The sequence below is a fragment of the Belonocnema kinseyi genome, chromosome 2 (genome assembly GCF_010883055.1).
Source record: "Belonocnema kinseyi isolate 2016_QV_RU_SX_M_011 chromosome 2, B_treatae_v1, whole genome shotgun sequence".
NCBI classification, from domain to species: Eukaryota; Metazoa; Arthropoda; class Insecta; order Hymenoptera; family Cynipidae; genus Belonocnema; species Belonocnema kinseyi.
Window position 1 is genome coordinate 86,091,925 of NC_046658.1, and position 11,332 is coordinate 86,103,256.

An 11,332-nucleotide genomic window follows, 5' to 3' on the forward strand; every position below is an offset into this window, starting at 1 on the left:
TTTTGCTCGACACCTTGACAAATGTAATTCAATGTAGGAACATGCGTTTAAATAAAATATTTTACCAACAAAGTTACCCACGCTTTAACTTGACAGACTGTATATATATATACAAAAGACGAATAAAACTTCATGTAATAATTATACTTAAATATTACGATAATAACCAATTTTTAGACACTATAACTATAACATGTGCTAAAAAATTATATTGTTTTATTTCTTCTATATCGAAATGTGAGTTCCAAAATATTTGTCACATTTACGCAAAAATTCTGACTTCGATGAAGAATAAATAAATACGTTTGTCACATTCATAAAATAAAAATGCACTGCACTATTGATAAATCAATTGCACCAAAAAGCAATCTGAGGCATTCTACCTAAAAATAAGAATATTTTCAAATAGCTATAGAAATTTTCTAACGATTGAATTTTGGCAAATTGAATTAGTTCAGATGAATTGAAGTAATATGTTTTGCCAAATTACTTTTATATGTCATTTTAATAGAGCAATAGTCGCAAATGTATTGGGTCTTGACTGTGTGTTCTACACGTTTATGTGTATTTAAACCACCTAACGAGCGATAAACTCTAGGACACAAGTGGCAATAATGCCTCAAAGCCGAATTTTTTAATTCTGTTTTCTGATGCGTGCGGCTAATATGTCTGTTCACGAGATATTCATATTTAAATCGTTTCTCGCAGAATCTACATATATACTGAGGAATAACGCCGCATTCGAATTTTTGATGACGATCTAAGCTTGTATGCAGGGCATAACTTCGCGCACACTTTTTGCATGTGTATTTCATTTGCTTGTTTGATTCCCCAATTTTCTGCTTCAATTCGGCGCGTTGATTTTTAACTTCCAAAAAAGCTGTTTCTCTTCTGCCTACGGTGCATAATTTTGAATCATATTTTTTATGGAATTTTTGGCCCTTAATTTCTTTTGTATTTTCGTCTGAAAAATGGAGAAAGTTTAATTTAATTTTTTTCTCTTAATTCTTATAATTAAAGAATTTTTACTCAAAACCTGGACATACCTTGAACAATTTCTTCCTTAATTTCCAAAGATTCATCAATGTCGTATTCAATTATTGTCATAGCATCAGAATAATTATCAGAAGATATGTCAGTAGTTATATAAAAATATGGCCCACCATGTCCTCTTGTGTATTTCTTCGATTTACTCTTGCTTTGTTGACCTAGAAAATTACAACGTGAAAGTTAGAATTATAAACTTTCGATGATTTTAATCCTTATTCTATAGAAGATAGATTTAATTATTAATACACACACAATCACATTACATTATCTTAAGGTTGCAGACAACGTAAATCAATTTCAAAAGTCGCCAAACTTTCAAATGATTTATAAAATCGTTCATCCTAGCAGAGATATTTAAACACACTTTAGAAAAAAAAATTCAAATTATAATTGTTTATCAAACTGTAATTATTTAAAGTTTTTGCTTTCTCTTTAAGAAAAAGTTACAATTCGTATTAATATAATCCTAATGATTAAACCCTCATTTAATGTTTGAAGGATTCTCTTTGAAATTCAAATTATCCTATTTTATAACAATAATAACTGTATGATTCCGAAATTCGTATCGTTAAATAAAACACCATCGAAATGAAATGGTTAAGAATCCTTCAAAGAATAAAAATCAAATTGGGATCATTAGGATTAAATAAGAATGATAACTTTTCGCTAAATAGAAAACAAAAACTAAAACTATAAATAACTAGTGTTAAATGAATAATTCTAAACTTTTGACGATTTTATACATTATCTTGAATATAGACGACTTTTAAGATTGATTGTTCGCAGTATACATCCTTAAGGGCGACAAAGAAATTATTCACAAACTTTAATTCTTCCGTCTCCTATTTCTAAGGAGGTTCCACTTTTCACAAAAACAGTAGAAGCAAATATTTTAAAAATCTTCGCAAACTATTTTGAAGATGATTTAGATTTTAGAGAAGCAGTGACTTACGAAACCATTTTTTTAAAATTGGTTGATTCCTGAAAATTAAGGTTAAATGAAAACAAATTGTGCAGTGATTTTCAGAAATTTATTCATTTCAGAAAATAGAGTCCTTTTCTAAACGAGTTTTTCCATACTGATGTCTCCGTGTCACATTACTGCAAATATATTTGACTTCATGCGAAAATATTATACTTAAAAATTACGGCAAAAACTAAATTTTCAGATAATACAGCTGTAACATGTCATAAAATAAAAATTCACTAAACCTTTGCGAAACAAATTTTCACAGAATCAAACTGCGGCATCCTCACAAGTATTTTTTTTTCATGATCAATAGAAATTCGCTAACGATTGAAATATCACCAATTGAATAAATTGCCATGAACTGAAATAATATGTCTGGACAAATGAGTTTTTTGTTTCTTACTAATAGAACAATAATCGCAAATAAATTGAGTCTTAAATGCTGCGTGTTCTATACGTTTATGTCGATTTAAACCACCCAAGGAACGATAAATCCTAGAACAGATTTCACACTTATGCCTCAATACCGCCTCCTTTGCGTTTTCATTTCGATGAGCGCGATTAATATGACTATTCAGCATTGTGAATTGTTTGTTGCAGAATTTACATTTGAACTGTGGTCTGACGTTGCAATCGTATCTTTGATGACGAATCAAACTTGTTTTCGCTGAATAGCTTCGGGCACACTTTTCGCATTTGTACCTGTTTCCATTTTCTTGTTTTAATTCCTTAATTGTCTGCGTCTTTTGGCTCCGCACTTTTCTAGCTGGCAAAATATCTTGATCTGAAAATTAAAGAAAATGTAATTTACAAATTTTCAGTTCATCTTTTTAATTAAGACAGTTTCACTACCAGTTTTAACATACCTTGGATGATTTCTTCCTTGATTTCTAAAGTTGCGTCTCTTTCATATTTAATTAATGGCACAGCATCAGAATAATCATCAGAAGCATCAGTAGTTACAAAAGAATATGGTATACCATAACCTCGTCTGGTTTTCTTCGACTTTCTTTTGCTCTGCTGATCTAGAAAATTAAAACGCGAAAGTTACCATTATAACTTCTTCTATTTTTAAGAAGGTTCTACTATTCACCAACAAAAAAGGACGAACATATATTCTAAATCATCGCAAATCATTATGCAGATGATTTGAAGAAGTAGAGACCTACGGGACCTTTAACAAACCCAAAAAAATGGTTTCATTCCTGAAAAGAAAAGTTAAATGACAACAAATTTTGCAGTGACTGACAGAAATTTATTTATTTAGGGAATTCAGAAACTCTTTGTTTAAATTATTTTGTCAAAATTGATGTCTGTGCATGACATTTATGATTCCCTTGAAGCTTAGTATGGTCGAAAATATAAATTTCTAAAGAGCGTTTAAATTTATTGGACTTCATATGAAATTTATACTTAAATATTACGATAATAACAATTTTTGGAGATAATAATTACTAAATACTAATAGTCGAAAATCCAGCAAGTAAATTGTGACATGACTCTTATAGCATGTTCTAAAAAATTTTTTCGATTTCAATCTTCTATAGCCAAATGTGAGTTTGAGGAGATTTGTCGCATTTATTTCTCAAATAGGACTTGGATTCAGAATAAATTAATTCTTTTGGCACATTCATAAAATAAAAATAAACTTGAAGAGTGATTTTTACAAAGAAATTTTTGCAAAAAGCAATCTGAGGAATACTTCTAATAAATAAAAATGTTTTTACTTTGTAATAGAAATTTACTAAGGATTAAACTTTCGTGAACTAAATAAGTTCAGATGAAGTGAAGCAATATGCCTGGCCAAATGACTTTTTTGTTTCTTAATAATAGAACAATAGTCGCAAATAAATTGCGTCTTGACTGCTGCATGTTCCACACGCTTATGTGTATTTAAACCACCTAACGAACGATAAATTCTAGAACAAATATCGCACTTGTGCCTCAATATCGTCTTGTTTGAGGTTTTTTTCTGATGCACGCGATTTATATGACCATTTAGGTGATATTCTTTAGTAAAACGCTTGTCGCAGAAATTGCATTTTAATTGTGGGATGACGTTGCAATCGTATTTTTGATGAGCTGTCAAACTATTTTTGTGTTTATAGACTCGAGCACACTTTTCGCATTTATATTTTTTTCCCGTTTCCTGTTTTGATTCCTGACTTCCTTGCATCTTTTGTCTCCGCTGTCTGCTGGCAGGCAAAACATCATCTTCTATTTTATCTACCGTAAGTAATACTGTTTCATATTTTATATTATCCATTTGTTGCGATAAATCTTGATCTGAAAATGAAAGATAATGTAAGTTAAAATATTCCATTTCATACTTTCAATTAATATATTGTTACTACAGATCTATACCTTGTTCAATTTCTTTCTTTATTTCCAAAGTTTCGTCATTTTCATATTTAATTATGCAAGTTGAATCATTGGCGTTAAAATTATTGTCAGAAGAAATATTACAAGTTGTGTAAGAATATGGTCCACCATGCCCTCCTTTGGATTTCTTCGACTTTTTCTTGCTCTGCTGATCTGGAAAAATACAATCAGAAAGTTACCATTATAAATTTGTGTATAATTTCAATTATTATTACATAGAAGATACACATTTTATTAATAACCCATACACGATCACATAACATTAAAAGAACAGATATCCTAAATCTCGGAAAACCATTACGAAGATGATTTGAAGAAGCAGTTACCTAACGGACGATTAATAGGTTTAGGAAAAACTTTTGTTTGATTCCTGAAAAGAAAAGTTGAATGAAAACCACTTTTTCAGTAATTGTTAGAAATTTATTTATTAAATTAATAAACCCTTTGTTTAAACTATATTTCTTTAAATCGATGTTTGTACATTATATCTGTCATTTTTTTTTAAATTAAATTTTTATAGTTTCATTTTTAGAAGTCCCCTTCCCATACACAGTCAAAAACATCACTCTGCAGTTAATATTATATTAATACTAAGTTAAAAAAAAGTATCTAAACTTCCAACAAATAAAAATTTAATTAACTGAAAATAGAATACATTTATTAATGTAAATTAGTCGAGAAAGTAATAATTTGTTATAGTAAATAATAAATCATAAACAGCCTTTACGTATAGGAATGTCGCATATCAATAATCTGAACACCTAAAATGTCTAAGCTCGAACTGCATAAACAAAATTTGTCCATAGATAAATAAGTAGCATAATTTAATAATACTAATAGAAACAGTTTTTAAAATATACCTTCTCATTAACAGATTTTTGATAAAATAACAAAAACCAATTTAACGTTCACCATCGAGCAGCTTGTACTTTATTTATAAACAATTCCTAAGCTTTTTCTGTATGTTATCCATGGTTCACATTATGGACATTCTCAGCTCTATTTTATTTTACAAGCTCGACGAAACATGTGAATAAATCGATTCCAAGTTAGTTATTTACAATTTTTTTCTTATTTTCCCTACCGACTGCTACTATCGGACCACTAACTGGGTGACCTATTAAAAATGAGCCTTGTATTCAAAAGGTGATATTTTACAAAAGTGAACTTTCGGATTTTACATTTCAATCTTTAAAGGCTTTGATAAGTTTAATCATAACGTTTTTTTTAATCGCCACTTTATTGCCATTTTTCTCATATAATAATTGCGAACACAGAAGGCCAAATAACGCCAACAAGGTTTATTTTATGCAGAATTCAAAAGGCTTTCGAACGGATTTTAAACAATATTTTTATCTATATTCCGGATGACACTAATCGAATTTCAAAGTCAATGCTTATTTTTAATAGGTGACCCAGTTCGGGGTTCCATACTACTTATCGGTAGTGTATTATTTTCATGAACTATAATTTGTATTAAATCGATCGGAATTGGGGAATTTTCGATTTATATTCAATTAAGAATAGAAAAGTGAGAATACTTCGTATGTCTCTTCTTTATTTTAAAACGCAGCCGAAACATCTCCGCTTTGAAGACTAAATCGAGTCGGAAGCGGACCGAAGCATATTTAATCGAAGATGGCGTAAAGTGATATGTTTTGACAAGTTATATTTCAGGTTCGTTTTATAGCCGCAATAATTACAAATAAATTGTGGTTTAACTTCTGAGTGTTTTAAACGTTTATGTAGACTTAAACCACCTGAGTACCTGTAACTTCGAGAACATTCATCACAATTATACCTCCCTTGGAGTGTATTTAAATTTGTTGGCTGATGCACGCGACCTATGTGGGTATTCATGTGATGTTTCTGTTTAAATCGTTTGCCGCAGAATTGGCATTCAAACTTTGGCATGACGCCGCATTCGAATTTTTGATGAACAGTCAAATTATGTTTTTGTGTATAGGTTCGCGCACACTTTTCACATGCGTACTTTTTTTCCTGTTTCGAATACTGAATTTTCTGCTCCATTTTTCGGGGACTTTTGTCATCTGAAAATTCAACAAAATTTAACTTGCTATTTTTTATATAATAACTTTAGGTAAGATACTTCAATTAGGAACTTAGTCATACAATGGCCCACTTCTTTCTTGATTTTCAATGTTTCGTCACTGTGATTATCAATTATGAAAGTTGAATTCGCAGCATCAGAATTAGCCTCAATTTGCCTAATGTCGCATTCGTATTTTTGATGAATTTTTAAACATGCTTTTAATGTATAGCTGCGGGAACACTTTTCGCATTTATACTCATTTACAGTTTTTGTACAAGAAGATGGACCAACATCTGTTCCTTCTGTTGATATCTTTGACTCACTTTTTCTTTTTTGATCTGGAAAATTATAACATGAAAGTTACAATTAGTATTTCTCGATGAGTGTGATCTTTATTCTACAGCAGATAAATATTTCAGTAATAACTGATCACAATCACATTATAAGTTACATATGTCTCATGCACTAAATATTCAAAATGTATTACTAGATGTTACCTGAATCCCATAAAAATAATTATTTTATTAATTCACAATATAAAACATTTGCTAATGTGTATTTGTAATGTATATGGTTATTCATGTGGCTTTTCCAGTTAAAGACTTAACGCATATTTTACAACTGAACTGTGGCATGACGTCGCATCCCAATTTTTTTATCCTTAAACAAACTTTGTCTTTTTTTGCATTTGGCATTTGGCGTTTGAACTTCTCGTCCAAATTAAATTCCTATAATTTTTGCTTCTTTTAAACCATGACTTTTTCCTTGATTTCCAAAGTTACATCAACTTTATATTCAAATAAAATCTTTGCATACGAATTATTACAAGAGGAAATGCTAGTAATTTCCATGAACTAATAAAAGTTGTAAGTTTAAAGTTAAAATTTAAATTATCAATTCATTTCACAGGATTAAATTTTTGTAATTTTGTTTCCAAATGTACCCCTGCATCTATGTTATTCTTAAGATGGGAAAACACAAAAGCCTCACGCAGTAAATATAAAATTAATATTCAGGTAACAGAAAGTACCTCACTTAAAACAAAAGTATTATTTTATTAACTTAGAATACATTTATTAATGTATACTATTATATAATAGAAACTGCAATAACCTAAATGAAATTTAAACCGGTTTCTGAGATTGGAATTCGATGTGTGAAAAACTTTCGCTAATATATGAATAAAAGCATAAGCCATTTATTGTAATTGCTTAAAAAATTTCCATCGTATTATTTAAATAAATACAATTATTACTATTTCCTTTCTCTTCTGGTGCACCTGATCTATATTTTTATGATTATTAATTTTATGTTTGAATAGTTGATCGAAGAATTTACAAAACATTATTTACATAATAATAAATAAACCTGAGTATTAACTGTTGGTTTTCACAAAAACTAATTTAAAATATATATAAGTTATACAAAAAAGTGTGATTATTATTACTTGAGATGTATTCTAGTAATATGCGTGGACAAGTTAGCCTTTGTAGTTAATTTGGAGCCACATATATCGCAAGCAAATTTTGGTTTAGCCGGTGAATGTAATGAAACTTTTGGTCGATTTTGCGTCAGTACCGATGTCTTTGAGTTTGTCTTCCGGTGCACCAGATCTACATGTCTATTCATGATATGATTATGTTTAAATCTTTTCTTGCAGAGTTTACATTCGAACTGCGGCACGACACCACACTCGAATTTTAGATGCTGATTCAAATGCTTTTTCCATTTATATCTGCGGGCACACTTTTCGCATTTGTACTTCTTTTCCGAATCTGTATCGTGAATTTCTTGTTCTTTATGGGTACGCAGATCCTTCTCAACAACTAAAGCATCAGCATCTCTTATATAGACAGTACAGAATTTCGACTCATATTTTTCATCACTTTTCTGATCTATAGCTGTATCTGGATCTGAAAATGTGAAAAATGTAAGTTAGAATGTTTCATTTCATAGTTTCATTGAAGAAACTTTGTTTGCAATAGTCATACCTAGAACCAATTCTTCTTTGATTTCCAAAGTATCATCAATTTCGTACTCAAATAAAGTCTTGGTGTTCATATTCTCAGAAGAAGAAATACAAGTAGTAGCACAAGAATATGGTCCACTATCAACTCTTCCTATTAATTCAGTCGCCTCATTCTTGCAATTCAGTTTCTCTAGAAAATTATAAGATTGAAATTACAATTAATAATAGTGAATTAAGAGGATTTAATCCTTATCTTCCGCTAAACCTTGACAGAATTATTAATAACAACTAAACAGTGACATAAATATATCAGCTTATAAATCGGAAGCATCTCGTTGTTTCGTAATTTTTTCAAAAGAAGTTACTTGCCATGGAAAATTAAAATTTGCAATTTGCATGCCATAAACTTATATTATTTACATATTTCGCAAGATCGAATTTCTGCCATTTTATTTCCACACGTACCCCTGCACCAATTTTATGCTAAAGATGGACAAACACAAAAGCCTTCTATAAAATAAGCCACAAAAAAACCATAATCTCTTGAATGAATTAATATTACATGTCACATTGAATTTTATATGGCCGTTTTTTACACAATGAAAAGGTAATTCGTTCTTTTAATTTCTGGATAATAAACAAAGTATTGCACTTAGTTTAACTTTCTTATTACTTTCTATTGCTTTTTTAACTATCAATGTTTTTCAACTTGAAGTTTTTTCTGATGTATTTGGCACTTAACTTTAGCATTCGAAGTTTTTTGATTGTAGTTTAATTCAACCTTGAAAAAGAAACAATGCTGTGTCGAAACTTCGGTTAATTCTATGGATTTCGATACTTTTATTTATTTGAAATAAAAGTTACAGTTTTTATTTGGAACGGATGACTAAAATAATTTTCCTATTTCTCCCCATTGAAAATTTTTTTTATACAAAAGCATCATGCACTAAATATGAAATTAATATTCAGGTAACATAAAGTATCCTAGGGTGTAAGAATGTTGGTTCTCGCGCTTCGCGCTCGATAAAGTATTTAACTCGCGCTACGCGCTTGGTCTTTATACTTCTCCCATATTTGTGCGCAGGCCTTTTAAAATTAGAGGTCATAGCATCGACTACTATAATTTGGCGATTGTGAATTCTCTTTTGTTAAAGCTCATTAGCCTTTAATGAATATATTCTCATCACGTATGTCGTGCTTCCCACTCCATTTTGTCCACGACGCGAACTTTTCTAACTTATGTTCAGCTCTATTATACTAAATTTATATTATATTTATTTCCGTATCTGGGTCTGGGGTATTCATTCAGATATTACAAAATAAAGTACAAATTTTATTTGTAATGATTACTTTACCATTTGTTTCTTATTTTGTATTAAATTTCATTCTTAGCTATACCCTGAAAAATATATGTATATATCATTTAAATGAATTTATATAATCACAGTTCATAATATGCATTGGTATTGAATCAAAAGTATTTTCATCGTCTTACTTTTATAATAAAAAAGTTCCCATTGTTTTAAAAAATGTGTGTTCACAAAAAAGTTATTAAACATTTTATTGCAAGTTGTATCCTTTTTCCATAAATTTCATTTGTTTATTTTAAATGTTATTTTTACAATTTTAACTGAAAATACGCATTCTAGCATAAGATGGTTTTCAGCAAGTTTGCAGATAAAATTTAGGCGAAAATCTAGTTAAATAAACTGTTATTTTGGCTTGTGTCGTTTTTCCAAAAATATGATTACTTTATTTTTAATCTTACATATTTTTACGATTAAAAGAAAATATACCCATCATATCCAATAATAATTAATAAAAAATTTGTAGATCATTTTCGGGTGAATAAATTTTGTCTATTAATTTTTTTTCGTACCTTATGCCGTTTAAACAAAAATTTAATTTGTTAATATCAAATGTTATTTCGTAGGATTATTATAAAAACAACGTGTCCTGTCATCCAATTACTGATAAAAAATGTGTATGAGTTTTCACTGTTCTAGGATGAACAACTGTTATCTATACATTTTTTTTCATAGCTTGTGTCGTTTGTCCAAAAATTTAATTTTTGCATTTTTAATGCTGTTTTTGTGAATAAAACAAAAACTGCGCATCTTATGGGAAAATTATTAATAACAAATGGGTAGCTATTTTTTGCGTGAACAACTTTTATCATATTCTTTTTTTATTGCTTGTGTCTTTCGTCCAAAAATTAAATTTTTTATTTTAAATACTATTTTTTAAGAATAAAAGCAAAACTGCATATTGTCTTAAAAAGTGGCCAATAAAAAATTTGAAGATGTTTTTTGAGTGCACAATTTTTGCCGACCATCATTTGTGGTATCTTGAATACTTTTACCGCAAAAGGCAATTTCTAATTTTGTAAATATTTTTTGTGCCGTCAAAATTGGAATTTTCGATTTTTCAGAAAAATTAAAAAAGTTGTTATCATTATTTTTTACCTTGTTCAAAATGCAAAGTGTTTCTTCCTCTGACTTTATTTCACATCGCGCATTGTTTGGCCAGAAATGTTTACTTTCATTTATTTTACAGAATTTTGTATACGCTATAACCCCGATAATTTTTTGTTTAATAAAAAAAGTAGGTTGAAAAAATTGTTGGACTTTTTTAGGACTACTAATAACCTCTAATAGAATTTTTAAATCTCAAAAAGGTGATCTAAAAAATTATAAAAATGTGCTCACTTTTTGAATTTTTGTCCAAAATGGCTGTATAACGAACTTTACCTTTAGTTTAGGACTAACAAACCAGAGCATAATCTAACGTGCAGCTCTGCACAAGTATGCAGTTCTGAATGGAAAGTGTGCAGCTCCGAATTTGTGTTGGGGAGGTACTTTTGAAATTATTTTCAATTAATCAAGTTCGAATAAACTAAAAATAACTT

General features: G+C 29.4%; 1 protein-coding gene across 1 annotated transcript in view; it reads right to left on the reverse strand.

The window, feature by feature from the left end:
• LOC117182860 (zinc finger protein 189-like) overlaps positions 1-11,332 on the reverse strand; it is a 22,293-nt gene that overhangs the window by 7,112 nt on the left and 3,849 nt on the right. Inside the window, exons 4-11 of the mRNA XM_033375971.1 lie at positions 8,447-8,614; positions 8,123-8,368; positions 6,536-6,793; positions 4,487-4,555; positions 4,016-4,306; positions 2,887-3,045; positions 2,628-2,804; positions 1,047-1,208 (exon numbers count right to left, since the gene is read on the reverse strand). Coding sequence (XP_033231862.1) covers positions 1,047-1,208; positions 2,628-2,804; positions 2,887-3,045; positions 4,016-4,306; positions 4,487-4,555; positions 6,536-6,793; positions 8,123-8,368; positions 8,447-8,614 — 1,530 coding nt within the window. The remainder of the gene's footprint in view (positions 1-1,046; positions 1,209-2,627; positions 2,805-2,886; positions 3,046-4,015; positions 4,307-4,486; positions 4,556-6,535; positions 6,794-8,122; positions 8,369-8,446; positions 8,615-11,332) is intronic.